The sequence below is a fragment of the Rhinolophus ferrumequinum genome, chromosome 20, assembly GCF_004115265.2.
Source record: "Rhinolophus ferrumequinum isolate MPI-CBG mRhiFer1 chromosome 20, mRhiFer1_v1.p, whole genome shotgun sequence".
Lineage (NCBI taxonomy): Eukaryota > Metazoa > Chordata > Mammalia > Chiroptera > Rhinolophidae > Rhinolophus > Rhinolophus ferrumequinum.
The window spans coordinates 7,795,282-7,823,095 of NC_046303.1; the positions used below are offsets into that span (position 1 = coordinate 7,795,282).

Sequence of the window (27,814 nt, forward strand, 5' to 3'; positions counted from 1 at the left end):
AAGTTTGGAAGTTATTCCCTCAGTGAGAAAGTTATTCCAATAACCCAAGCGAGAGGTAATGAGAAGTGACTGGTCTCGCCTATAGATGAGATAGATTTTTAATATAAGAAACAAAGGTGTTTCCTGAGGGATTCGATGTGGGGTATAAGAACAAGAAAAGAGTCAAGGGTGAGCTCAAGGTTTGGGTGTGAATCAAGCAAAAGAGAGCGAGTGGAGCATTTTGGGACAAAGGGATCAGGAGTTCAGCTCTGAACATGTCAAGTTGTAGTGTCTGTGAGCCGCTCACGTAGACAGGTGGGCTGATGAGTTGGTTGGTTTGGAATTCCGCTGAGAGGTCTAGGTTGGAAGATAAATTTGGAAGTTGTCAGTATAGAGGTGGTATGTAGAGCCCTGAGTCTGTAACGTAAAGAACAGAAGAGGTACAGTACAGGACTGAGCTTGGAGGCCCTGCAGTGTTGAGACAGAGCAGATCCATCTCCATGAAACAGGCACTGTCAGCCCAAAGTCTGCACAGAACCCTCTGAATCGGGATCAGCAAACTATAGTTCTTGGGCCAAATCTGGCCCACTACCTGTTTTCATAGAGTGTTATTGGAACACAGCCACACTCGTTTGTGCACATACTGCCAACTGCTTTTGCTCTATCCCAGCACAGTTGAGTCCAGTAATTGCAGTAGATAGTGTATGACCCACCAAGTCTGAAACACTTACTCTGTGGCCCTTTACAGAAAACATTTGCCAATCAATGTTCTAGATGAACACTGGGTAGCAGCTCAGTAGGGCAGACCTCAGGTCCAGCAAGGAATCTCCCCAGCCTAGTGGGGCTGTCTTCGGTGTATGGCGCTGGCCGCATTGGGCGTGAACTTGAAAGTGTCTTCCGGAAACAGTGCTGGACTTGGAATTGCTCTTACGCACTTATTCACCTACCCCTTTTAATCATCCTCCTTTTACTTAATTGCAAGGCCTTTAGGTAGAATTAGCTGAGTAGTCATCCAAACAAAGCCAGTGAACCGTGACCTTGACCTCATTGACCCCAAGCTGAGAATTTCAAAACCCAGTTCCAGCTCAGGGTGTTATTACCTGGATTTCCCTGAGATCACATTTCATCCCGAGAAACACCATGGAGGGATTACATACGTTTTTCTAATAAGAATAAGTTGTATAGCTACTGAGTTCATTTGCAGGGAAAGAAAAAGAAATTGCTTAGAAAAAAGAAAGGCTGTCTCGTTTTCCTTATTGCCCAATCATGTGTTGGAGTCCTTTGGGGTTTCAAAAAAAAAAAAAGAAGAAGAAGAAGAGGAGGAGGGGGAGGAAGGGGGGGAGGAAGGGGGGAGGAGGAGGAGGAGAAGAAGAAGAAGAAGAAAAAAGGGTAACTCTTCAGCAGCAGATTCACTTATTCTGATAGTCTGTCCCCAGAGAATGGTTCCATATCGGAGTGTGTCATCGGGAGCACATGTAGGTCTTCCACTAAAAAGTCATCATTAATTATTGTGCAGTTACTCAGAAGTCCTTTCAGTTATTTCCTCCTTTTGGTCCTCATCTCTGCATCTTCATCTCCATTTTAATAACTCACCTCTAGCTTAGTAATACTATTTTTGAAAAATACATCTATAACCGAAGAAATGATGCTGTCCCCCAACTGTTTCCCCCGTGGTTTCGCCAGCCCTCGGTACCGTCTCTTCCTGTCTGCCGTTGACCCCTACCTCAGAGGTCAGGAGCAGTGATTTGTTGTCCTGGGTGACGGCCCTGGCAATTCCCCACCTTCTTTTCCATTCAGAGCAGAGTTCATCAAAGCTGCAATTTATGAGGCTATTTCACAAAAGCTGAACACTGATAATAAATAGTTCTAGTAATCTGAAAGTCTGAGATGAGCCCGGGGGAGACCTGCACAGGAAAAGCTTTCCCGGTGTACCAAGCGGCCTTCTTAGGGCTGAAGCTCCATCTCATGCTTTAAAATATGTTCAGTGAGAACACTACCAAGTTACAGAAGGTTTGAGTCCGTTGAAGCCTAAGATGTGTATTAAGGGAGAAGTAGAATGCCCTGTTACATGGCCAGATCCTCCTTTTCTGTAATTTTTTTATTCTTTTTTCCTCACATGTAAATAGATGTCATTTGCCCCAGGGAGACAGTCCGTTCCCTTATCCTATGCTTAACCCCTGTGAGCTGTTTCCCCGTCTATAAGATGGGAATGAGGATATTAATACCTGTTCCCAAAGTTGGGGAGGGAATGTTAAATGAGCGTAATATGCATAACTCACAACCTGGCTCTTAGACACTTAACGTAGGTGCCTTCCCAACCTGGGAACAGAACACCACGTGAAGACAGACTGCCTGCGGTCCTGAGTGACTCCAGGTTACAGATACCTGAGCCTTGGCTACCGTGTGCCCTGGGCCTGGGAAGTGTTTGGAGAATATTATCAAAGCAAACTCAGCACGACCTTGCACTCCTGCCCAGGGCTTAGAGAGCACTTGCTCCCACACCATTTCCTTTGGGAGTCACAACGGTTTCCCAGGGAAGATTCTCATCCCCATTTTACAGATGAGGAAGCTGAGACTTAGATGGGCTACATGTATTGCTTTCCATGCGCAAAGCCTACATTGAAACCCCAGTCTTCTGAGTTCTAGATCTACGTTCTAATCAAAACTTGCAGCACTGCTCTGAGGGCTGGGCTCTGGGTCTCCCTATCCATCTTCATCCGGAACAACTCTAGCGACAGTAGACTCAAAGGCTAGAGCACTACATCAAATTTGACTTGATAAAAAAAAACTCTGCTCTTAAAAAAAAAAATCTCTGCTCTTAAAAAAAAAAGAAAGAAAGAAAGAAAAAGATTTAAAAACCATTGCACACTATCATGACATCTTTACAGCACAGTGCATCTAAAACTAAATTACATGATGTTAGCCTGAGACAAAATGCAAATAATCCTTAATTTATCTCACCATTATCCCAATCTCTGTGGGCTGGAATCTGAGACAATGTGTAGAGCCCATTTGTAAGCGAAAGGATCAAAAGCCAAACATGGCCCTGTGGTTTGCCCAGGATACAGTGTTTGCAGTGGAATAGGAATTGTGCAGTTGACCAGCTTCCCCATTTGATGAGATCACAAGTGTCATCTCAGAGTTGCCCTGCTGTAGAGCGGGAAATGTGAGCAGAGATTTGTTGTCACAGCACAGCTGAGTAAATTTTTGCATAAGTTGATATCTGTGGCTTTGTAAAACAAGACAAGAAATCTCTCAGGACACTTTGGTCTAGAAAAACATCCCTGTAGCAGCTAGTGCTTTTGTGGGTATTCTGTAAATGCCAGCGAGTCTATGGTGTTATTGTAACAGATAAGCCTATCCCCTGACACTTAATAAGTGATTCTCTAAAGCGCCAACTTGGGAGGTATTGGGAGGGTCATGAAAAGATGCAGCTTGCCCTTGCCTACCCATCTGCCCACGACACCCTTTCAACCAAGCACTGTTCTCAAGGCCTGCAGTGGAAAATGTGTTTATCCTTTCACAGGGAACTAAAGGAGAAGATTCAGCCAGAAATCTTGGAGCTGATCAAGCAGCAACGTCTGAACCGCCTCGTGGAAGGGACCTGCTTTAGAAAACTCAACAGCCGGCGGAGGCAAGGTATTGTATTTGGGGCCACTCTACACCTGCCTAGGGTGAGCAGCAACCTGTTCCGTGGAGAATCAGTCACACAGGTGTTGGTTTTAGCATAGGCCACTCGGTGCTGTACATGAGACAGGAATAGCAGTCCGGGTAAGTCGTGATTCCCCGTGCATACCTAGGAAGAGTCAAAGTCCAGAAACACCAGAAGACCTGTGGAACTGAAGAGCCATTCTGGGCCATGTTGAGCCGTGAGTTTGCTAGTAATGGTTCAACAACAGCTAACGTGGATTGAGAGGCTGTCATTTAACTTACATGACACATTTCATCCTCACAATGGCCCCATGAAGGCGCTGCTGGGATTACACCCAGTTTACAGATAAGGAAACCAAGGCACTGAGGTATAAGATCTCTTGCCCAAAGTCACGGAAGAACAAAGATTCTCCAGCATCAATATGGCCACTTTTTGTGACTCACTAGGCTGTCAGGTGAGCTTGACACACACTGTTGGATTTCATCTTGGAACTTTCAACATAGGTGGCCCATATTCCCAAACTCCCATGCTGATTTTCTTCAGGTCAGTACTATTTTCTTTGGAGATATAAGTACCAATGAACCAAGGTGGGATAGAATCCATCCTCATAATCTTGCAAGACAAATTTCTGAATTGTCTCTATAAATTCTAATCCCAAAATATCAAGTCAAAATGGGTGCCATTAGACTGGTTCCAGAAGGTGGAGAAAGCACTTCCAGCTGTGTCTTAGCCAGGCAAGTGAAGTCCCTTGATTGCTTTCTTGCACTCTCCACATACTGCTGATTGAAGTGTCATGTACTCCTATCATACTGTCCTAGAAACATCAGAAAGTAAAATGGGAAAATAGGTTTGGAAAGGGGGGAGTTAGTGAAAATATTGTGGAACAACCAGGAACAAGCCTAAGCATTAAGCTGTTCCAAGAACCTGTACCAAGAACGAACCTCAGTTGTGGCCCCAGAGACACTCTGGCAGGTAAACCTGTTGGATCCCTGCGCACAGGGCTCACCCACTGATGACAACATCACATCATGTCGATGCTGTGCCCACCCCCCAGGCCATTTCCTTTAACAGCTTTGTGCTGAATACCGAGGGCATTCAAAGTATTTCAAATGTTACCATTAAAAATCATATTATGGAATTTCCAAAGGCAGAATGTCCTTGAGGAAAGAAAATGCAGGTTGTTCTGGAGGATGGGAAGCCATGAAAATGAACCTCAATCTGGGCCTCCGGAGAGGACAGCGGGCAGAATAATAAGGGCTAAGTTACATGTGGGACTGAGAAGGCCTCACCTTAGGAGGGGCAGTGCAAGAGGGAACTCGCTGTCCCCAAGCAGCCACTGAAGGACAAGTTCACCCCCCTCCCCTTCTCTCTGCATTCCACGGACACCTTCGTCAGAGTAAATGCTGTTCCAAGAAGGCAGTGTGGGTACAGTGGTGAGGACAGATAAAGTGGGTGGAGTCCTGCCTCTCCCCGTCTCCAGCCGTGTGACCCTGGGCTGTTCCACATTTGAGATGGGGAAAACGATGTCTGTCTCCTAAAGTCATTGTGAGGAAGAAAGGTAATTGTGAATGTCCCCCTTAGATGGTGATAACAGAAGGCCGCGTCTGTTATGGTGGAAGGTCGCTTAGGAAAAGAGTGATGAGCTGGGAGTGAGTAGACTAGGTTCTAGGCTTCTCAACTCTGTAAGGAACCACCGGGGTGTCTTTAAGCAGGACACATGACCTCTCCAGGCCACAATTTTCCACCTCTTCAGGAGGAGAATAGGACGAGATGATCCGTTAGCTCAATTAGCCAGATAGTCCATTGCATGCCCTGATCTTTTCATTACCTTTGGACAAATCAATATCGAGGATACATTGCCCCTATAAGGTGATTAATAAAGTTTTTATTTACTTGACTTTGGGCAAAAGACACAGAAGTGGAGGGCAAGGCGGAAGGCAGCAAACACACATACCACCACCAAACGCCTCTGATGCCCAGCTGGAATCCTTGAAACCTAATTCAAAGAACTCAGCTGAACCGTCTCATCTACTTCGGATGAGACTTCTCTTTCTAGGCTCAAATGGGGTGGTTCTACTAGAAAATAATCCTGTTTCTAGGTGTAATAATAAGGGGTTTTTTTGCTAAAGAAATGGGAGTCTTACATCTGCAGTTCTTTCCAGTTTTCTAAAAATGAATTACCTAATGAACAAAAATAATATTAGCATCCAGATTATAAATTTGTTAGTGAGTTCCCTAGGGAGCATGGCCATCTGTGTTTAATATAAGATCACCCTTCCGAGTGCAGAAAGGCAGGCTTTGGGGTGTTTAGTAAATGGATTTAAAATCTGGTAATTAGTTCTGGGGGCTTAAAAATGGGGATTCAAAACAGACTGTGCGGAATTCGTTTCCTATCACCCCATCAAAACATTTCATCTAGATTTACCCAGATGAATGAGGACGTAGTCTGTCCCTGTAGACGTAAGGTCCCTGTAATCCCTTTGAGAAAAGTGCACTTTCACAGAAGATCTAAGACGGGAACATCAGGTGCCATCACGGATTAGAGAGTAAGCAACCCAGGAAGGAACCCTGGCCACACGCCCTTTTTTTTTTTTTTTTTACAGAGGTCTTTTATTTTTTTCCACTTATGCCATGAATTCATAGGGAGTGGGTTCCAGCAGCTCAGGCTCCTTCCCATTGGTTCTCACAAAGTGTGCTTCTCTGGGTGGGGCAGGCTGGCGTTTCAGTTGAACCCAGGGACCTTTCTCTTTGTCTTCCTTCTTTTTCTGATCATTTTCCTTCACCCGTTTCAGGAAGCTATCTCGGCTCTTAGAGTGCTTAATATGCTCAATACGAACATTAATTCTCTTGGCAAGAATCTTGCCCTTGACTTGTTTGTTTACAACAATGCCAACTGCATGCTGAGTAACATTGTAGACCCTTCCCGTTTTGCCATGGTAACATTTGTGGGGCATTCCTTTTTGAACAGTGCCCATTCCCTTGATGTCTACAATATCACCTTTCTTGTAGATTCGCATGTATGTGGCCAAAGGAACAACTCCATGTTTTCTAAAAGGCCTAGAGAACATATAGCGGGTGCCTCTCCTCTTTCCCTTTGTGTTGGTCATTTTGACGAATTACTGGAAGATGGCAGTCCCGGCCGAAAAGCGCCACACGCCCTTTAAACTTGTCCAGCGGTGAGTCGGACACAGATGAGTGGATTTACGTATTATGTTACAGGAAGCAATACGGAAGAGCTGCCTGTCCCACACAACTGGAAAGTGGAGGCCCCGCCATAGCATCCTTTAGGCCACATTTGCCTAGAGGGCCCCTGCGTTGATGGTACTTGCTCATAATTTTACCTGCCTCATCTGCACCTCTGCTACTTGGACAGTGGGATGCAGACACTTCCAAATCCGTGTTTCTGAGGATTCTGACCACATTAAAACTGGGAGGCAGTAAATTATGTGAGACACATCGAGCTGTGTTCAAGTCCCTGGCTTCCTACCCGCTAGCTGGGTAGCCTCTGGCAGCCTGCTAGATCTCTCTGTGCTTCTGTTTCATCATCTGCCAATGGAGGTGATGTCAGTTCCCACATCAAGTAGTTAATTGTAAGGCATGCATCGATAGCACTTAGTAGGGTGCTCAGCACACTGTTAGTCACTTATGGATGACATTTCGCATTGGTTTTAGCTTGGAGTTCCTCAGAATATAGGTTTTCAAACACAGGCAGTAGAGTGGCCGTGGGTGTCACACACGGACTTCACTCCGTTCTGCAGCCCCCACAGGGCACGTAAGGCTCTCGTTCACAGTCCTTCATAATGAGTTCTTGCTGCCGTCTTCACTGGGCTTCTGCAAGAGGGAGTTAAGATGCAACCCCAGAAGACGTCCAGGTTAGGGCCATTCTTTGCTTTATGAGAATCTTCAGACTCAGGAAGTGCCCCCTGTTCTCCTTGTATTTCAGAGATTAGGGCCTTTCGGAAATACTGGCATTTATAGTCCTGATCTGAGCCCAGGGCGACACATTGGAGTGTCATTCCCAGAAATGATAACATGAAACTTTTACTTCTCATTGAAAATGTTGCCCAATTTGTTGAGCGCATCCATCCCCTAAGGGCTGATATGACAAACTGAATTTGGAACTCAATAGTGGGCAAAATGTGTCCCCCGTGGAATTGTTCTGCTCCCACACTGCTGCCCACGGCTATGTAGCTTGCCTTGATGTTTCACTTCACTTAGAAAACCTGCAGCCAAATGGTATATTCAGGCAACGTAACCACATCACCTTTTGAGGGATCAGGTGTTTCTTCCTCTATCCTTAATCAAAATTTTCTCTTAATATTTAAATAAACTTTATCATAATTCATTTTTATAAAATGGCGGGTATAAGTAAATGCATATTTTCAAAGGAAGAAAAGGCAGTTTATTTTCCTGAAAAAGGCACTTTCCAATACATCAAAATGACAGATGATCATTGTTCTCAAAAGGTGGAGGGACCAGTAGTGTAGACATGAGGGGTTACCATTGATGGGAAAAGCAGGAAGACGCTAATATTTGAGAGCCAGCTCTGTGAATGGTGCATGACAGATACTTTATGTGTGTTTTCCCCATATAATTATTAGCATTACTTAACCAATGAAGAATAGAGATCCCTAAGGTTTTTATAATTTGGCCAAGACTCCATAGTTGATGTGTCAGGACCACGTGTGTCACCCAGGTCTATGTGACTCCAAAACATTGGTCAGGCCAAACCATCTTCCAAAGGATTTGAGGGTTCTGGAGTCATCCTCTGCTGGGAAAGGAGAAACCAGTCTCCAGGGAGGCAGAATTATGAATCAAAATACAAGACTCATTCTTAAGAGCGACCAGTGAAGTTGAGGAAGATTTGAAAGGCAGAATGAGCTTTCTGCCGTCTGTCCCTGCAGTTGTTTTCTCCCTTTACTGGACCGCCTGAGAAATCTTGTGTCTCATCACCTGAAAGATGACATTTTCCCTTTCAAAATATTGCTGGGGTCCCTTGTGATTTGTGACTTGGAAAAGTTCAACCCTAGGCAGAAGCAGACCTTCTGAACACACTAAAGATTTTCCATGTTTTAGGCTAACCTGCAAACAATCTGAAGCCCTCATAGAAATGCTCTAAGAATTTACTTTAGTAAAGGCCAACTGCCTCCCAAACACAGGGTTCTCCGGGCAGCCTTGGGCCAGCATCCAGCTGCCAACTATAGACTTTGTGCCCAAGACGAAGGGGTCCTCCCACTGAGTCCATGGCAGAGTTGATCAGGAGTCGGTCCTTGCTGTGCCCTGGGCCTCACTGAACTGACCAGCATTTCACACTCAACAATGGTAGCTTCTATTCAATTGTCTGCCTGCTCTGTTGCACCTTCTGGCCAGCCCCAAAACTTAGCTCTGGCCTGCATGATGAAGACAGACAACACGCTACACTGTTTACTGTAGCTATTTACTGCTATTTAAATTCATTAAAATTAAATACAGCGTAAGATTTTGTTTCATATGTTGGATAAAACAGACACAGTATTTCCATCATTGCATAAAGTTCTATTAAACATTGCTGCGAGAATTACAGATGTCAGTGGTTATTAGCTCCATAATGATCTATGTGGCATTGGGAATAGATTTAATCAGCCCTGGAGACCTTCTTACCAGGCTTGTGCGTTTTGAAACCAGCTTTTCCCTATGATCCTTCACACATACAGAGAGAGATAGAGGGAAGGAGGGAGGGAGGGAGGGGGAGAGAGAGAGAGAGAGAGAGAGAGAGAGAGAGAGAGAGAGAGAGAGAGAGAGAGAGAGAGAAAATTGCCTCCATATTTTGAGTTTTTGAGTTTGGGGAATGAAAAGATGGCTATTAATGTACTAACATTCATAATTGACTGAAAGACCTCCATATTAACTTCTGTTTTCTCTTTAAATGCTGGTAAACAATCTTTGATAATGTTCTCTCTGCTTCTTCCTAATTGCTTTTAGCGACACAATCCACTCATCCATTGCCCAGAGGGACTGAGGCACTAGTAACACCATGCTGGGTTTTGAAAAGAAAATACTCATTTTTCTTACCATAAAAGAAACTACAAATCAAGCTGCCACTGTTGGCTGATGCTGAAACTCTCACCCACAAGTCGGTGTGTTGTGCTGGGTGGAGCTGGCAGCTCTGCTTTTCTTTACAGCTGCTCTACCTTCCAGACGGACATAACCAAGTTAGGGTGCCTTTAAACCTTCCCAGAACTAAGGACTCCAGCCTCTGTCCTGTAGAAGGTACAGGCTGAGTATCTGGTATTTAATACTCCTGAGTCAAAACAATCTTCCCAAGCCTTTTCAGCCCACTTCCCAATATTTAGTCATCCATCCAAGGTTTCCCCTTTGATGGGGAGCAGCGGAACGCATCACTTACAACAGTGACACACAGACCTTTTGGCTCTCTATCATTTTAGTAGTAGACAGAGAAAGGGGACCTTCTGTAGGATAAGAGTTAGGCAGAGGCAAGAGGAAGACCAGAGAAGGGTGGTGTCATAGCAATCAGGAGAATGTAAGCGTCTGGCAGGAGGAAATTCTGTCAGCTGTACCAGCTATTGTTATGGTGGGGCTCCAGGTAGCTTTTTGTGTTTCTTTTAAGCAAACAGCGATGGCAACTTTGCAAGAAAGATGGTTGTTTTGCCTCCTAGGACCTAATAAATAGCCACTGTTCTCTAATTCCAAGTATAAGAATATATTGCACCGAAGACGTTCTCTAACCCTGCTTTTCCCCGTAGCCCCTGGGAAACAGATTCCACCATCTTTTTTGTAATTGCTATCAGGACCGGAGGGAGCTCCTTGTCCTTGAGCTTCTTGGCTTTGTCTCTCACGTCTGCCTTTCATCCTAACAGTTTTTTGCTATCCCCAGTAGAGTGCTGTGTGCTTGGTACGCACTCTGCAAATATTCATTGGATAAATAAACTTACCTACCTTGAAAGAATATGCAGCAAAAATTTTTGAAGTCTTACAAATAAATATAAGTTGTGCATTGTACTCCACGCTATATCTGTACCATTTAAATTTCTTAGGGCTTCCTCAAATATATTAAGAATGATTGATCTTCTTTGATTGTGCCATACTGACCCTTGGGCTTCTGGTTACCACCACTAACCCCTAGAACTTCCACCAGCTTGAGAAGTGAGAACTTCCTAGAAAGAACAGGCTAAGACCTTACTTAAAATAAGGCCAGGGAGTCCAAGCATCACAGCTCACTGACTTCCTTCCCGCTTTCTGTCATCCTTCAGCTGCTCACTTAGCCAATAATCCCACCTCAGAGGCCGCAGGGGAAGGAAAGCTTTATAGCAAATTTCTCCAGCTGTCTTTCTGATCATCAGGCCATTAAGACAAGGTGAACGGTCCTTCCGGGCAGAAGAAACCTCTGCCCTCTGTCATGACAGGCTCCCAAAGCAGCAGTGACATTCACGGCCCAGGCAGGCGCTGCTCCATGGGAGTTTGCAGTCTGTATTGGGAATTACAAGTCCAATTCCCAAATGTGTTCTCTTTATGGAAAACTGATCATTACACATTTGCCTAATCGAAATGGCTGTGACTTATTCAGGGAGGAACTTGATGTCCCTTTGAAATGCTCTCCCAGAAAATTGACCTGTGTTGGATATATATAACATACTTTTGAAAATTTAGCAATCCCAGATGTTTTCCTAGCCGTCAAATAACTTTTTATTTCCCCTCTTTTTTTTCTTTAAAATTTCCTACCAGAGTTCAAATCCTTTTAAATGTATGATGGCCATATTCTGACAGCATTCGGGAATTTGCAAACCCCGTTTAGAGATGAGGAAGATTGGAATCACAAAGAGAGCTTGCTTTTATGCATCAAGCTTGGGCGTTTTCTTTGTTCATCATGTGGCTTTTACTTCCATTTTTAAAACTTTCTTTTCTATTAAAAGAATCATAGTTAAAACACGGTTTTGCAATGAATGCAATTTTAGGTAGAAAAACACTTTTCTTGAAATGTTATGGAGAATTGTTTTAGTCCAAGTGGTTTCAAGACAATTTGTGTTTGTAGACACAGTAATGCGGTGAGTTGACCAAGGCCACTACACCTGTCAACTGCATAATTGCATAAAGGGGTTCCATGTCACATGTCATAGACATTTTGTGCCTTAAGCATTTTGACCAAGTCCCCTTGGGTCTTCATTTATCAATTTAGCCAACAGCAACTGTGTAACTTCTAGAAGCCAGGCATTGTGCCAAGGCATTGGGGCAGTACAATTATGAACATAGTGCTATCACCAGAGACCCCTGGCATCTCCACACTGTCAGGGCTAATGAGTACCCTGGACTCTTCTTCTTCTATCAGGAATTGTTCACAGTGCAACCATCAGGGCAAGTTGCTTATTAAGGGTATGTGACGGATGATAGGGAATACTAAGGTGCTTAACATGTGGGCCCCAGTAATCAAAGAGGATGCTGGAACAGCTAAGACCACAGGAAGAGTCCATTTTGCTGAGCTAATCAAAGAGGGCTTCCTGGAGGAGGCGGCATCTAAGTACAGCCTTGAGAACTGCAGAATGATTGCTGTCATAATAAGTCCCTTATCTATAAAAAGCACTCTTTTCCTCCTTCTCCCTACCTCACAGACTTATTCAGAAAATTTGATGATGTTTGGGGAGGCAGAGCAGTTCAAGCTGAGGGAGTTATTTGTAACCATGATCTTAACACCCTTGGTCATGCCTATTTAGAGACCCAAACTTGAGGAATTTGAGAGGAAATGATTGTGAATGTCCTCATTCTTTGAATAAATCCCTGAATTATTTAGATTATTTCCTCATGAATTCCAACCCTGGTGTGTATCTAGCACCCTGACAATTCATTCGTTGATCAATTGGTGTGTGTTAGGCTCAGGGGTGGGAGGTTTGGTGTGCCAACTAAGAGGTGTCACACAATTATCTCAACAGGAGAAAAGTTCCGAGAAAGCTGTTTTTTCTACACCTCCCTCCCCGCTTTTGTCAGGCCCAGGTGCGTAAGGAATAATTCCCATAGTCGCTATAGAAACTGATAAAATAACCCTCTGGAAACCACCCCCTCAGAAAATCTATTATCACTGTACTTGAAGGATTTGCTCCCTTTCCCAGTGGTTCTCAAACGTACATTAAGCAGGATAGGTGCTAACTATCAGAATTAAAAGGGGACTTACTGCTCAGGGCTCTAGAATCCATTCCTTTCTGAAGACTTGAAATCAGATCAACCGTTTTCTCTTCCAGGCAATACTATTAGGAAATAAGGTTGTCCATATATTTGGAAATCACTTACATTGCGAATTTGTGTTTTTTTCCTCAGACAAGTTTTGGTATTGTCGGCTTTCACCAAACCACAAGGTCCTACATTACGGAGACTTGGAAGAAAGTCCTCAGGGAGAAGTGCCCCATGATTCTTTGCAGGACAAACGTAAGTGGCTCTCCTGAGTTTGGGTTGGTTGTTTGTTTCATAGTCACTAAATATCCTGCAGAAAAACTCTCAACCCAAATAAACCCTTGGACATGTCTCATCTTGTTGTAAGTCCTGGCCTCGGCATTCTCATCAAGCACCAGACCTGAATGGATCTGGGGTTTGGGATGAACAGGGAAGAGCATAAAAAGAATGCTCTCATATCTTTCCTGAAAGATGTAAACTTGGGGAGCTAAAGTCCACTTTTGCATTATGTACCCAGGTGGTATTTCAAGGAGTAAAAACAACATAAATCTGATTCTGTCAATTGCTTTTTTCTGATGACCCAAAATAACTTCACATGAACTGTGGGCTTGGTCCCACCCGCATTTCTTCATTATTGTTTAGTGTATCCCATGATTATAATGCAAAGTTAATGACACATCCAAATATAGCTAACTTACTTCAAAGACATAACGCAGACACCTAGGAAATTTATGATGAATTGCATTTTCTTGTTTTCTGAATTCCCTGATTACATATTATCTAACCGTGTTTCCCCAAAAATAAGACCTAGCTGGACAATCAGCTCAAATGCGTCTTTTGAAGCAAAATTAATATAAGACCTGGTCTTATTTTACTATATTATAAGACCGGGTATAATATAATATAATATAATATAATATAATGTAATATAATACCAGATCTTATATTAATTTTTGCTCCAAAAGACACATTAGAGTTAATTGTCCAGCTAGGTCTTATTTTGGGGGAAACATGGTATTTGTTTGCTATTTCTGTATGATGTCTGTTTTAATATGTATATTTTCAAGAACCAGTAACATGCTAAATTATTTTCACCCAACACCAAACCAGGTTCCAGGCTTTTTAGATGGTATTCAATATACAAATTAAGCAAGGTATTATAGAAATATAAAAATATACAAGGTCAATGAATTAGTTTGGAAGAGAAATGAGATGAAAGGGACATAGCCTCAGAGGATACCCCATGTAGAGAAATGAAAGAGTGAGGAAACAAATGAAGAGACTTTTAAATAACCTTTAAAAGTCACATTGACCCTGCTGTGAGTCGTATAACTGTTTCCCAGATAGAATCTTCACCCCCAGGTCCTAGCACCTTCCCTCTGGTCAGCCCCGGGCCCATGGAAGTCACATCTGGACTGCCTTCCTTGAAGCTCATGGCCATCAAAGGCAAAAATAAACCACAAGTGGAAAATTCCTGGCACATTCAGACTCTGTGCTGACATAGTAGGCAGACAACCTGGAACATTCTGTCTTCCTCCAGCTTAAAAATGGGATAGTCTGGGCTTTGAATGTCATTTAGTTCAGAAAGCAATCTCGTTGCCTTTCGTAGGAACACTGCCTCCCCAGTGCTTATTATTGGTATTGTCAATGGGAAGAGAAAGAAATCTGAAACCCACCACTGCAGAGTCTGGGGCAGGGTCTACCCGTCCCTGCAGTGGGGGCATCCCGGGCCTCTGCCTGTAATGAGGACCCTCCCGTCAGGTCTCAGGAAGCACAGCCATCCCGCCGTGGACAAGCTAGACCAGTGGTTCTCGGAACATGGGCCTCAGGCAATCAGCAGCTGCAGCATCACCTGGGAACTTGCTAGAAATGCAGATTCTCAGGCCCCACTCCCAGACCTGCTGAATCAGAAACTCTGGGGGTAGGAACCAGCAGTCTCTGTCATCACAGACCCTCCAGGCGATTCTGATGCACCCGCAAAGCGAGAGCTGCTGACCACAGCTGGCCCTGTCCTCTTCATAGCGATTCTCCAAATTGAGCGTTCACCAGTAAGCACAAATTTAAAGAAACAACAAAAGCGAATTAATAGTAGGTCGCCAACTTTTAATTTTTGTAAGGAAGGCTATAGAGAAATAAGATAGAACTAAAAATTAATACTGCAATTCATTCACTTAAAAATGGGGCTCTAGATCCCCCCAAAACAGTATGAAAGACCTAGTCTCAGAGCAAAGAACAGTCCCTGCTACTAAATTGAATTCGCTTTGTGTTCCCACCAGTGTTTTCATCTTCCTCTGTTTTCTAACTGGTGAGAATTCTCTCATGAACTTGGAACTGTCCAGAGACAGCGATTTGGAACCACTGGTGGTAAAATGAAGAGTCAGAGGTTACTGTTGACCAAAGCAACCAGAAACTCGACACGAAGTCGCCCAGAGTCTCATTCTTAACCTGACCAAGATACAAGGAAAGTGGTCCAGGCAGGGGGAAAAAAAAAAACAACTGGCTTGATTCATTCTTTACCCACGTGGCCCAAGGTATGGGCTCTCCCACTCACGGGACATTTTATTTACTTATTTCCACATTTAGAGAGCTATAATCCACTTCTCAGCCCACAGACAGGCATTTGATTGGCAGTGGTGGCAGGTTTTATATGCGACACTCCCATTCTAGCGGAGCCTGCTGCTGAGGACATTGGTAGCCCTGTTCCTAGAGAAGGTCAAGGTGTGGCCAGCACCTGAACTTCATGCTGGAGTACTTCCTGGCCTGGCCTGCAAGCTCATGTCCCCAGCTCTACCAAGGCCTGCACCCTCAAGAACCTAGGGTGAGGTAACTAGCTGGAAATCAGTGGTGCCAAGGCCAGGTAGAGCAGCTTGCCAGGTTGGTGGCTGAAGAACAAGGTCAGAGCCATAGACCTCTGACAGCCTGTAGTCGGGTCACAAGGGATGCTGGTTCTCGGAAGGATTTGCAGCAGTCGCTCTGACAGTGGTTCCAAAAGTCGTGACCACCCCTTTCTTCTTGCAATCCAGCCTTGCAATCCAGGCATTCACACTTTGAAAGAGCTGTTTCATAACAGTATCCATTGCAATATAAACCAAGAATCTGTACCTGTACAGGTGTGTACATGTGGGAGGGTGTGTGTGTGTGTGTGTGTGTGTGTTGCCGACATAACATCTGTATGCACACATGTGCAGGGGAAAGTGCTTATATTCCTGTAATGAAGTAAGATGAAGCTATTAGGTGCCTGAGCTGAAAAGGCCCTGGCCTAGGAAATTCAGTTTGCTGCTTAAATGCTACCTGGTTTGCATTCAATTCCAATGACATATCTGCCCGGAGCAAAACAGCCCATGCTCTTGGAGCCTTTAGAAGTCAAAGACTTCATTCCACCAGAAAAATGAGTAGTTCTGTTAATAAATGTCAAGTGCCATTGCTCTTCCCATGTTCGATTGCCCTCTCTTGAGACCCAAGGGAAGATTGTCTTCTGCCCCTTAAGTTAATCAGTGCCGAATATTGAGGTATTGATGAATCAAATAATGTAATTGAATCCTCTTCATACAGAGTACAAATGAAGATTGAGAGCCTTTCCTGAGCTGTCCTGTCCCCAAAGGTTTAGGAAATCACTCTTCTCATATTTCTTTTGTTTGACAGGAAATAGGGCCCTTAAAATCCATATCTCCTTACACCCCTTTTGCCCCACCTCCCTCCCGCCAGGTCAGGCTCTCATTGCCCCCACTAACCACTAGACTCCATTGCTTTCCAGCCAGGCCCGAGGCCCTCAGTGCCTCCCTTTGAAAAAATCTACGCCAGCCCTTTGCACTCCCACATCAAAGGGGCTGAGAGGAGACGCCCCCCCCCCCCCCACAAGGCAATGAAGCCTGTTATACAGTCCAAGAGAGGAGCTGAGACAGGAAAGCAAAGTAGGCAATTTGGGTCACTGATGAATGGTGAATAAATCAGGTCTCTCGATCTACAGAGAGAATTGTCTTTGGTTATTGATAATGAGAACAATTGCTGATAACATTTATTGAGTGCTTACTATACGCCAGGCACTGTGCTAAGACCTTTCCATAAATTAGCCTCTTCATGACCTGAAGAGGTAGATGTCATTGCCCTTGTTTTACAGATAAGGACACGGAGGTACAGAAAATAAGTAACTTGTTCAAGGTCACATGATTAGTAAATAGTAGAGCAAAGATCTGACTGTAACCAACCCCCTGGCCCAGATTTGTATCCATTGCTCTGTCCTGCATGGATTAAAAGCCAACAATGATCTTGGCTCCAGCATCAGAAAGTACGAGTGATTCTTGGAGCAACCCTCTGAGATAAATGATGTTACGGTTCCACGTTGCACGCGAGGAAGCGTAGTCTCCCAGAACATAAGCCTAAGTGGTAGAGCCAGCAGGTGGGTCTAGAATTCAAACCCAAGCTCTGTGATTTTGTCCCACCACTCTGTGTTGCCAAGTTAGAGACCAGATTCTTCACTGAACTGAACTGGCATCAGCCTGTCCTTCTTCTGGTTCTCCATCCACAGGAGCTTCTACGGCGCTGTATACACAGCAAGTGCCCATAGCTTAGTAGCTACTTTCTGGGGTGATTTCTGCCTCAACTTAGTTCTCAGTGGTGTAAGATAAAACTGTTTTCATCACGGTGGCCATATCTACTTTTTCAATGGTATTTTTGTTTTAAATCACGGGTAAATTTCCTTCTATTCTTTGATATTAGCAATCAAAGAGTTTCCTGAGCATATCTGAAGGGATAACCACATCTGGGGCGGTGTTCAGCCAGATTTGGGGTACTGACACCTTCAAGCACAAGGCAAAATCATGACCTACCAATGAACATGGAGTGGAAGAAAGAGCAATCGTCCCAGCTCTGTCCCCCAGTAGCTGTGTGACATTGCATAATTTATTCCGATCTATTAAATGGGAGTGTTGAATTAGATGGTCTCAATCCATCTCAAACTGAAAAAAAAGCATAGAAAGAAATGAGGCCATTCGCCAAGGATTTAGAGTTGAGGGTAGGGCGCCAGTAGTGACCGTGCTGTTCCCATATCTCTGGGCCCCACTTTTTTATGCTGGCTGCACCCAGAAAGACCTAATGGAAACACTAGCCTGGCTTTGAAGTAATCAAGAGCCCTTTGCTGCCTCCTTAGAGTACAGATTCAAGAGATGTGAGCCTGATTCTGCTGGGAACAGACAGGATGGCATTCTGGCCCTTCCGATGCCTAATCTTGCAGTGCACCTAGAGGCAAACTATGAAAAGAACAACCTTTAAAAGCCACACTATATTTTTAGAATTTTGTGTTTTCCTTTTTGCTATAATCCTGTGAGTAGTATAGTAGCTTGTCTCCTTCACAGGGGACAATGCATATAAAAAAAGAAAAAACATTAAATGTGTGCTGTTGTAAACACGGTGGAATAGTGCCTTTTCTCCCCTGAAGCCTTCTCCTTAGAGATTCTGAAGGCTACAGCACAATAGACTTGTGTTACTCATGTCCTGTTCCTTATGATGAGTTTTGAAAGCAAAAGCAGGGGAGGGAGTAACTTACTATTTATAGATTGTAGACACTCTCTAGTTCATTGACTATGTTATACGCACAAAAGACTTCCTACTTCTGAGGTACTTGTGACTCAAACTCCATCTGAAGCGTGAGAAAGTTTTTTGAATTGGCATGTTAATTCCATCAAATTTACTCCAATGGTGGATTTTCCATTGAAAAGTAAACCCAACTTCCCAGATGCCCCCATCGTGAGGTTGTGATTAGGCAGTCAGCTTGGCCACCGAGAGGAACGGGGCTGATCATGGTTATGAAAACAGATATGAGAACTGAAGTCAGTGGTTGCAGTCAAAGGTAGGTTCAGGAATCGTATGGACCCTGTACAGGAAAATGCCAATTCAAAGGAGCCAGGCAGAGACAGGAAAGCAGTTCAAGGTAAAGGGCTATCCCACTTTGGACAGGAAGCATTGCTTCATTATGCTACTGGAACGAAGAACCTCCAAATCGCAGTGGCTTGTGACAACAAGAGTTTATTTCTTGCTCCTCACATTACATAACTGACATAGGCCATCAAAGGACTGCTCCACACGGTCACTCAGGCACGCAGGCCCGTGGCTGCTTTGCCATCCCATAGCTATGCCCTCTGGATGGAAAATGTGGCCTATTCACTTTCTCCATCTGGAGAAGAGAGGCTCGTGGGAGTGGACTTTTCACTGTCTTAACCAATTAAAGAAACTTGCCATTTCCTTTCATGTTTCATCGGCCAGAACTAATCATATGGCTTAGTAACAGCAAAGACTGCTGGGAAGTGTAGTCTTCCATATGCCCAGAAGGAGAGGAATGCCAGATATTAGTGAGTGTAAATAATGTTTACCAAAGGGATCTAGATGAATCAAAACTGCAAGAGAAAAGAGCAGACATGGTGGGACAGATAGCCAGGGAGTTTGTGCAGATTGCTGGAGTAGTTCACCAAGCCCCACTCTTCTCTAGGGTTAGAGAGAGCTGTGGGAGTGTCAACAGATGTGGACAAAGTTCTTAGCAATTTTAGGGTACCTGGAAAATGTTAGCTTTTAAGGGAACTTTCTGTTATACAATTTTGATATTCTATATACTTTACAATTTTATTTCCATCTAAATATCACCTCCACAACCCAATTCCCCAGTAAAAGTTTGTGAACTTTAATTATGAAATCTCTTCCTTTTCATCATTAAAGGAGTGATTACTAAGGAATTATTGATTAATTATTAAAGAATTGATTACATAAAGCTCCTGTCTGCAGATCCTAAGTGAGACGGTCTCTTCTGGGACAAAAGATTAGGAATTGGAGAGAGACAGGTGACTTTGCATTTTTTTTATTAAGGTTCCAAACCATCTTACTGCTTTCTCTCTCTCAGATGATCTTAATAAAAAGTTTTAAATGCACAAACCTTTCCATGTCTTTTATCTCCTTCCAAGTCCTGAGAAAGATGTTAAATGATACCATTTTATCTAACTGCAAGATAAATACCAGCTACCATTTCCCTATCAGAAAAGAATGTTCCCTTTATTTGAATTTAATTTTGTTGTCTCTAAAATAGGGATAATAAAACCTGTCTCACAGAATTTTGTGGGAATTGATGAGATGGTAGTAAGCGAGAATGACAGTGAGAGTTCAGGACTGTTTAGATTCAAATACATTTTCTGCGATAGGGCTGCTTTCCCTCATTATCCAAAACTCAGAAACTAAATAGATGTAGATACTTTAGTAAGGGATACTGATATATGCAGAGCACTTGGCATTATTCCTGGCACACGTCTTCCATAAAACCAGTATTAGTACAAATTATTACTATTATTACTACTGCTGCTTTTGATACCATCACTTTCACACAGCTATGGTGGGAGTTTTTTCTTTCTTTTTTTTTTTTAATTTGTTTTAGTGAACCAAATGCTGCTTATAAACATAGATGTTTCTCCCCAAGGATGCTTTCTGCCAGAATATAAGAATATATTTTCTTTTCTATTCCTCAGACATTGCTTGACTTCTCTTCCTCTTTTTACCTCTTTGCTTGTCTCTTTTTGCCATAGCTTCTGGGAATGGCAACTGTGCTAGCAGACCTGATGCTTAATCCTTCTTCTTTATTGACATCTAAGCTTTCACAAGGTGTAGTCACTTTCATTTTCTTTTCTGAATTGCAGTGCCAGTGGCAGATATCAAAGCTGTGGTGACGGGAAAGGACTGCCCTCATATGAAAGAGAAAGGTGCCCTTAAACAAAACAAGGTATGATTTCCAAATTATTGCAAATAGTTCTGTCTGCACAATGCAGTCAGTGGTGAGCCCAGCCCTTCTTTAGTAGCAATGCTGTGTGTGTGTGTGTGTGTGTGTGTGTGTGTGTGTGTGTGTGTGTGTGTTTATACATTTCTTCCTCATTCCTTTTACATCTCTTTCCTTTCCTGATTCCTTTTAGGTCTCTCAGCTTTATTTTTCTCTCACTGATCACTTGTCAAATCCCCACCATCTCTTCTATTCTCTTACTTCCTGTCTCTTTCCAACCCTAGCAATTGCCCTCTCACTATTGTCACAGTGTTGTCTTGAGCTTTCTCTGCTCATCCCCATCCATTTTCTGTGAATGTGTTGTTTAGGAAGACAAAGGGGAGCGGATACAGCTAATGAGCCTGCTATGATAGCGAGATCTTAGCTTCCTGAGTTACATAAATATAACGCATGTCAAGTCCATGTGAATTCCTTCTTTATCAAGCCTGTCACAACACTGTCGTATAACGTGCTTCATTTAGAAGCATAATGACATAAGGGCATGCCTAAGAGTCTGTGGGTCGTCTGTTACATAGTATTTCTACTTGCTCTGTGATGTGTGGGGAAATAGGAATTCTACAGTTCATCAGATTTCAGATCAGCGTCCTTAACTAGCAGCAAGTCACCAGCCTTCATGGTTTGCCTCCTGTGGGGCTGCCCTCCTTCAACACCATCTGATATGCAGAGCACAAACGGGGAGCATGAGCTCTGCTCAACTCCAGCTAAGGTCCCGTGGTTATATAACACTGGGAGCTGAGCAGGAAGTGATGTGTGGAAATTGGCAACAACAAGAGTCTATAACCAAGAGAAGTCCAAGAGGGGTGTTGTTAGGCGGCAAAGCAACCTGCCTAGGACTCACGTTCTCTGAGTAGGGACACTGAGAATTATGTAAAACAGCTGTGGAGGGACTTCCACTTTCAACCGTAACATGGAAAGAGCTTGGGAGTTGTCGCTGTTATCCTTACAGTGAGAAGAATCTGAGTAAAGTAAAAATCAACAATTTTCTTGGACTAGCCAGAAAACTGAGGGCAAACTACCACCCTGGAATCTGGAGTCAGGTACATTCAGAGAATCCAGATCGGCTCACCTGGAACAGAATCCACTGGAGCCATAAACTGTAGGATCACTTAAATGGTAATTCTGATAAATTGCTTTAGACTGAGTGTGGGCTAGTGTGAGAGTGAAAAACTCTTGGGGGTTTCAGTCTTGGGGGCACTCTTTCATGGGCTTTACTTCCAGTAATCTTCGCAGATTCTCACAGTGAAGAGCTGAGAAAAATCCCCACCCCCATTGGCTCTGCCAGGGGAAAGGGACCAGAATCATAAAATATGCCAGAACCTTCTCATAACAAAGTCCTGTTCTCCAGATCTTTTTTTTCCAGCTAGGGGAAGACAATTTCTCCCAATTTATCCCATTTTTGCCTTCTTGTCTCAACTGTGGGGCTGGGGGCAGGGGAAACATAATCAATAGCAGTCAGAGCCTCCAGGAAATTGGTAGGAAACTCTGCATCCAGGGAAAATGGGAGGGGGCAAGGGAAAAAACTGTGCCACTGGAGAAAGTGACAGCCACAAGATACGGGACCCATGAAAGATGGAGATTTCATTGGAAAATTATGGAATGCTATCCCTCACCCATGTCCTTCAACCACACCCATATCCTACAACAATATTCCAAAATAATAATGGTGAATTATAGCAGAAAGATTTGTAAGATACAAACTGTCTCTGAGGAGGAGTACTTAGGGAAGCCCAAAGTCAATAGCAGAGACAAAAATAGGGACTCTAGAGGAATTTGAAGCCTCTGGCATTTACAGCTACATCAAACATTAAACATATCCCTGTTCCATGTCAGATTAAAATAATTACTCTGAAAGTCTATGTATCTTTTGATTACCTGGTACAACATTTCTGGATTTCAACAAATAATTATAGGTATGCCAAAAAGCAAGAAAAAACAGCCTGAAGAAATAAATCAACTATCAGAACCAGACTCCAATACGACATATGACACAGATGTTGGCACTATTAGACAGAGAATTTAAAATAACTATAATTAAAAGTAGGCTCTAATGGGAAAAGTAGACAACATGAAAGGACATAGGGGTAATGTAATCAGAGAGACAGAAACTCAAGAAGTGAATCAAAAGGAGAGATTATAAATAAAAAACACTGTAACCGAAGTTAAGAATGCTTTTCATTGGCTCATCAGTAGACTTGATGTGGGTGAGGAAAGGATCAATGAGCTTGAAGATAAGCCAATAGAAACTTCCTAAACTGAAATGAAAAGAGGGAAAAATATGAAAAGAAAAAAGAAACAGTACATCAAAGAACTAAGGAACAATTGCAAAGGGTATGACATATGTGTATTTGGAATACCAGAAAAAAGAGAACAGAGCAGAAAAAAATATTGAAGCTGGCCAAGAAGTTCCATAATTAATGGCAGCTATCAAACCACAGATCCAGGAAGCTGAGAGGACACCTAGCAGAATAAATACCCCCCGGAAACCACACCTAGGCATAGCATATTTCACGTGCAGAAAACCAAAGACAGAGAGAAAATCTTGAAAGAAGCTAGAGGAGGGCAAAACACCTTCCTACAGAAGAACAAAGATGAAAATTAAAGTGGATCTCTCATCAGAAATTATGCAAGCAATAAGAAAGTAGAGTGAAATATTTAGCATTGAAAGAAGAAAAAATGCACCAACCTAGAATTCTATATCTAGTGAAATTATCCCTTAAAAGTGAAGGAGAAATAAAGACTTTTTAAGATAAGTAAAAAGTGAGGGAATTCATTGCCAGCAGATCTGCTCTTCCAGAAACGTTAAGAGAAGTTCTTCAGCAGAAAGAAAAATTATATAGATCAGAAACTTGGATCTACTTAAAGAACAGAAGAGCATCAGAGAAGCAATAAATGAAGATAAAATTAAAGTATGTTTTTTATTAATCCATCTAAGAGATAACACTTTGTTTAAAGCAATAATAGTAGCAATGTGTTGGATGATTGTAGCATAGGGATAACTTAAATGGAACGACAGCAAAGTCACAAGGGACAAGTGGTAGGATTTGAGATACTCAGAACAGAGAAGGCAAAAAACAGAAAAAGAAAAAAGAAAAGAAAAAAAAAGAAACAAAAAATGCAACAAATAGAAAGAGTTGCAAACATGGCAGATATTATTCAATTTATGTTGATAATCATTTTAAATTTCAGTGGCTTAAATATATAAATTAAAAGGCAGAGATTAACGGAGTGCGTAAGAAAAAAGACCCAACTATATGTTTTCAACAAGAACCCCCCTTTGAATATAAAGACTAAGATAGGTTAAAGTAATGGGGTGGACAAAGGTATCAAAATATATGAGGGAAAACTGATAAAACTGAAAGGAGAAATTCACTAACCATTATTATATTGGAGACTTCAACACCCCTCTGTCAGTAACTGACAGATCAAAGAGGCAGAAAATCAATAAAGATATTGATGACCATCAATCCACTTCATCTAATTAACATTAATAAAAAATCTACCCAAAACAGCAGAGTACACATTCTTGTTAAGTGCACAGGAAATGTTCACCAATATAGACCAATTCTCGGCCATAAAATACATCTTAATACATTTAAAAGAATAGAAATCATGCAAAGTATGTTCTCAGATTCACAGTGGAATTTAATTAAACCAGAAATCATTAGCAGAAAGATAGCTACAAAATCCTTTCAAATATTTAGAAATTTAAGAACACACTTCTAAATAACCCATAGTTCAAAAAGAAGTCTCAAGAAAAATTACAAAATGTTTTAAACTGATTAGAATAAAAAATATAACTTATCAAAATGTATGTAATGGGGCAAAAGCAGTGCTGAGAGGGAAATTTATAGCATCAAGTGTATATATTAGAAAAGAAGAAAAATCTGAAATAAATAAAGTTTCTGCCTTAGGAAACTAGAAAAAGAGGAGCAATTTAAGCCTAATGCAGGCAAAAAAAAAAAAAAAAAAAAAGGAAAAAAGAAATAATAAATATTAGAATACAAATCACTGAACATTTTAAAAAGGAAAACAGTAGACAAAATCAACAAAACCAAAACTTGTTTCTTGAAAAAGATTAGTAAAATTGATAAACTTCGAGCCTGACTAGCCAAGAACAAGTGAGAGAAGACACAAGTTACCAATGTCTCAAAACAGGTGTGAAGATGATGGTCTCTTCTGAGAATCTGATATGTGTGGGTGAATTTGGCCTTTCTGTTCCAGACTCCTTTCCCCTTACAGGCGATTGATAAAAGAAATTGTATAAACGACATTTTCCAACCTTTTTTTTAAATTGTCACAGCACTAACAGAAAATTGGATGGATAGATAGATGATGGATGGACAGAGGATGGATGGATAATTTGGGCACATTGCTATAAACACATAGATAAGATTCACGAATGGAGGCTATGTCCGGGGATTCAGTGGCCCAGTTGTTCCCAGCTCTTCCAGGCTTCCTTAAGGCCTGAGAAAGGCAGCGTCTCTACCAGCCTGGCTCTTTCATTTGCACACAAGTGAAAATTGTTTTGTCTTGTAATATTAATAGTGTTCATAGGCCTGGTTCACCAGGCAAAAAATCATCAAAAGGCAGAAAGGAAACCCACAGTCCTAAGAATTTGCTTCCTCAACCCCACTCCCACACCCCCTCTCCCAATACTCCAGAGGCCTGCCCCTCCCTACCTCTGGGACTTCTGGGTAGGAAAGGGGAGACCTGCAGCTTGAAAGGAGAGTTGACCAAAATGAGTCCTTAGGAGGTTTATCGGTGCACAGCAGTGGGCCTCCACCAAGGTGCGTTGCTGGTTCTTCGGACAGTTTTTCCAGCTGGCAAGGGGGTTCTGACATTTTGTGCCACAGGAAACCTAGGTTAGCTTAAACGCTGAGCAAGGCAAACTGAAGACATCCGTGTCCATAAGGGAGACACTTTGCAAAATATTGGTAACTGACGCTACTTCTCACTCACTGGACATCTGATATGCCAGGCACTGGCCAAGGCCCTGAAAAATCGAAAAAGGAAAAAGGAAAAAAAAAAGGATCCTTTTCCTTGAGGCAGAGGCGTTTGTTTAGGCATGTCACTCAGTCAGCAGTGGAACAACTGAGATGTGATGAGCTCTGCATACAGAGCGGTGAACAGCACAGCCCTGTTTTCCAGGAGCTTCGAGTCCAAGTGTGTAACAGACATCAGTGTGACTGACAAATTTTTGTGGAGACAAAAGTACTGGCTTCTTCACAGAAGGATGAGGAAGTTTCTCAGTGAGACTTGAAAAGAATTGTCATGGGTGAATGGAAATTCACCTGGAAGAATTTGATTGTGAAGGATCGAGGATTTTAAAACTACGTTGATTTGTTGCCGTGTTTTTTAAAGTGGGCATTGCTGTTGTTTATCCCACTGAATTTGGAGCTTACAGTTCAACAGTCAGCATGTCGTCTCCAGAGGGTAGATCTGACCAGCTCTCACTGATTCGGGTAGAAATATATTTGATGTTAGAGAAACTTCTGTCGCACCACGTCCCAGAATCCAGCTTTTATTTTCTTAGTGTGATTCCTGAACCTGAAATAAGAAGGAGATTATACTAGAAGATAGTGTCTTAGCATCAGCTTGAAAACCGTAGTCTGAACTAAAAAGCATTTTATGCAGTTTTACTTCATTTATCTTTCATTCAGCAGCTGTATTGAGTATTTTCTTTATGCCAGGCCTGTGCCAGGTGCTCGGAATCCACAGATAAATACCACCTGGCCCTTGGCCCTGAGTGTCTGGTCGATACAAGATTTACATACCAGCATGCTATTGCCATCCAGTGATATCTGTGCCTCAGAAAACTTAACCACAGAGAGAGCCTGGGAGACTTGAGAAAGGCTCCTGGAGGAAATGATGTCTGAACTGGGTTTTGAAAAGGAGTTGGCCAGCTGGAGAAGCAAGGGGAAGACATTCTAGGAGGAGAAAAGAGTATGTGAAAAGGAACAGTGGCCTTTCGGCACATGAAAGAGCATCCTCTGATTGAGAAACATTGAATTCAGAGTACAGGATTGATGGGTACAGAGAGAAGGAAGTGGGTTGGAGCACTACGGGCGGATAATGCTAAGATAGATTGGGGCCAGAAAGTTATAGCTGGTGAAGAAGGTAATATCCTCTATTAGTATTACCATAAGAATGAGTGAATTTGCCTTCTAAAGTAGAAACTCAAATTCATAGGTATGAGATGGCCAGCAATGCATGATAGCTATGAAATCTACTATGTCTAAGGTCATACAGCACACACACACACACACAGAAGCCAAATTCTGGCCTGCCTTTAATCAAAATGCTTTGCCCTAAGATGACCTGCATAGATGGGGGAGAACCAACATAATTAAAGAGAATGCTGGCCAAAATGGCTAAATGAGACAAGTTACCCCAAAACACTACGAGGAATGGTAGCCAACACTGTGCACTGAAAATATGTTGCATAAAACTCTACTCTTGTATTTATTTAGTTCATAATTCGGCCTCTAGAAGATGACAGTTCCCAAACCAAGGCGTCATTCATGCCCAGCATTTCTCTAAGCATCCCCTGACCCAACGTGCCTTGTCACTGGTCCCAGGGCCACAGGGTAGAGGATGGGGTCAGAGGCGCCAGAGCAAGGGGGTGTTACCAATTCCTCCTGCCTCCTCTATCCCCAGATCTCACCCATCCTGGGCCTTCCTCCACATGGTAAGGCGGGAGATGTGAATTAGTGGAACAGAGGGTGGAGAGAAGCTGCTCCTGGACATAATTTTCCACTGAATTAAATCCAGAGGGAACAGAAGCCCTTAGGTAGTGAGTACCAAAGCCCCAGAGCGTCAGCAGTCTGAGTGAGTGTTGTGTGTGACAAGAAGCCCTGACGAGGACACTGCCCCAGCTCCATGACTCTTACTCCCCCAGCTCCTGGCACCTGTCTCTGTCACACACAGGTTGGACAGGTGGCAGCTTCTGGAGTGTTAGCCCGAAAGGTACCATTGCTCCCAGCTCTGCAGCCTCTCAGCTCCAGGTGCTGAAGCACTGACCTCCACTGACAACTCAATGACAAGCCAGCAACGTCAATAAAGCTCATTATAAGTGGCAGCAGCCTTTAGTGCGGCCTTGTGGGTCAGAGAATGAATTCCTCCCACCCCTGCCAGGCAGCTTTGGTGGAAGTAAAGCAGGGATTGACATTCTCATGAATTTCCCATTTCCTGCCCGTGTTTATCAGGGATCTAGAGCAGGA

General features: G+C 42.9%; 2 protein-coding genes across 8 annotated transcripts in view; one reads left to right on the forward strand and one right to left on the reverse strand.

Moving 5' to 3' along the window:
* ELMO1 (engulfment and cell motility 1) overlaps positions 1 to 27,814 on the forward strand; it is a 479,853-nt gene that overhangs the window by 442,240 nt on the left and 9,799 nt on the right. For all 7 annotated transcript variants that reach the window (XM_033088370.1, XM_033088366.1, XM_033088369.1 and 4 more), the window contains 3 exons: positions 3,506 to 3,618; positions 12,935 to 13,042; positions 20,458 to 20,540. In XM_033088370.1, the coding sequence (XP_032944261.1) occupies positions 3,506 to 3,618; positions 12,935 to 13,042; positions 20,458 to 20,540 (304 nt within the window). The remainder of the gene's footprint in view (positions 1 to 3,505; positions 3,619 to 12,934; positions 13,043 to 20,457; positions 20,541 to 27,814) is intronic.
* Positions 6,253 to 6,770, reverse strand: LOC117012288 (60S ribosomal protein L21-like). Its single transcript, XM_033088372.1, has one exon. The coding sequence runs from the start codon at positions 6,736 to 6,738 to the stop codon at positions 6,256 to 6,258; it is 483 nt and encodes a 160-aa protein (XP_032944263.1). The 5' UTR covers positions 6,739 to 6,770; the 3' UTR covers positions 6,253 to 6,255.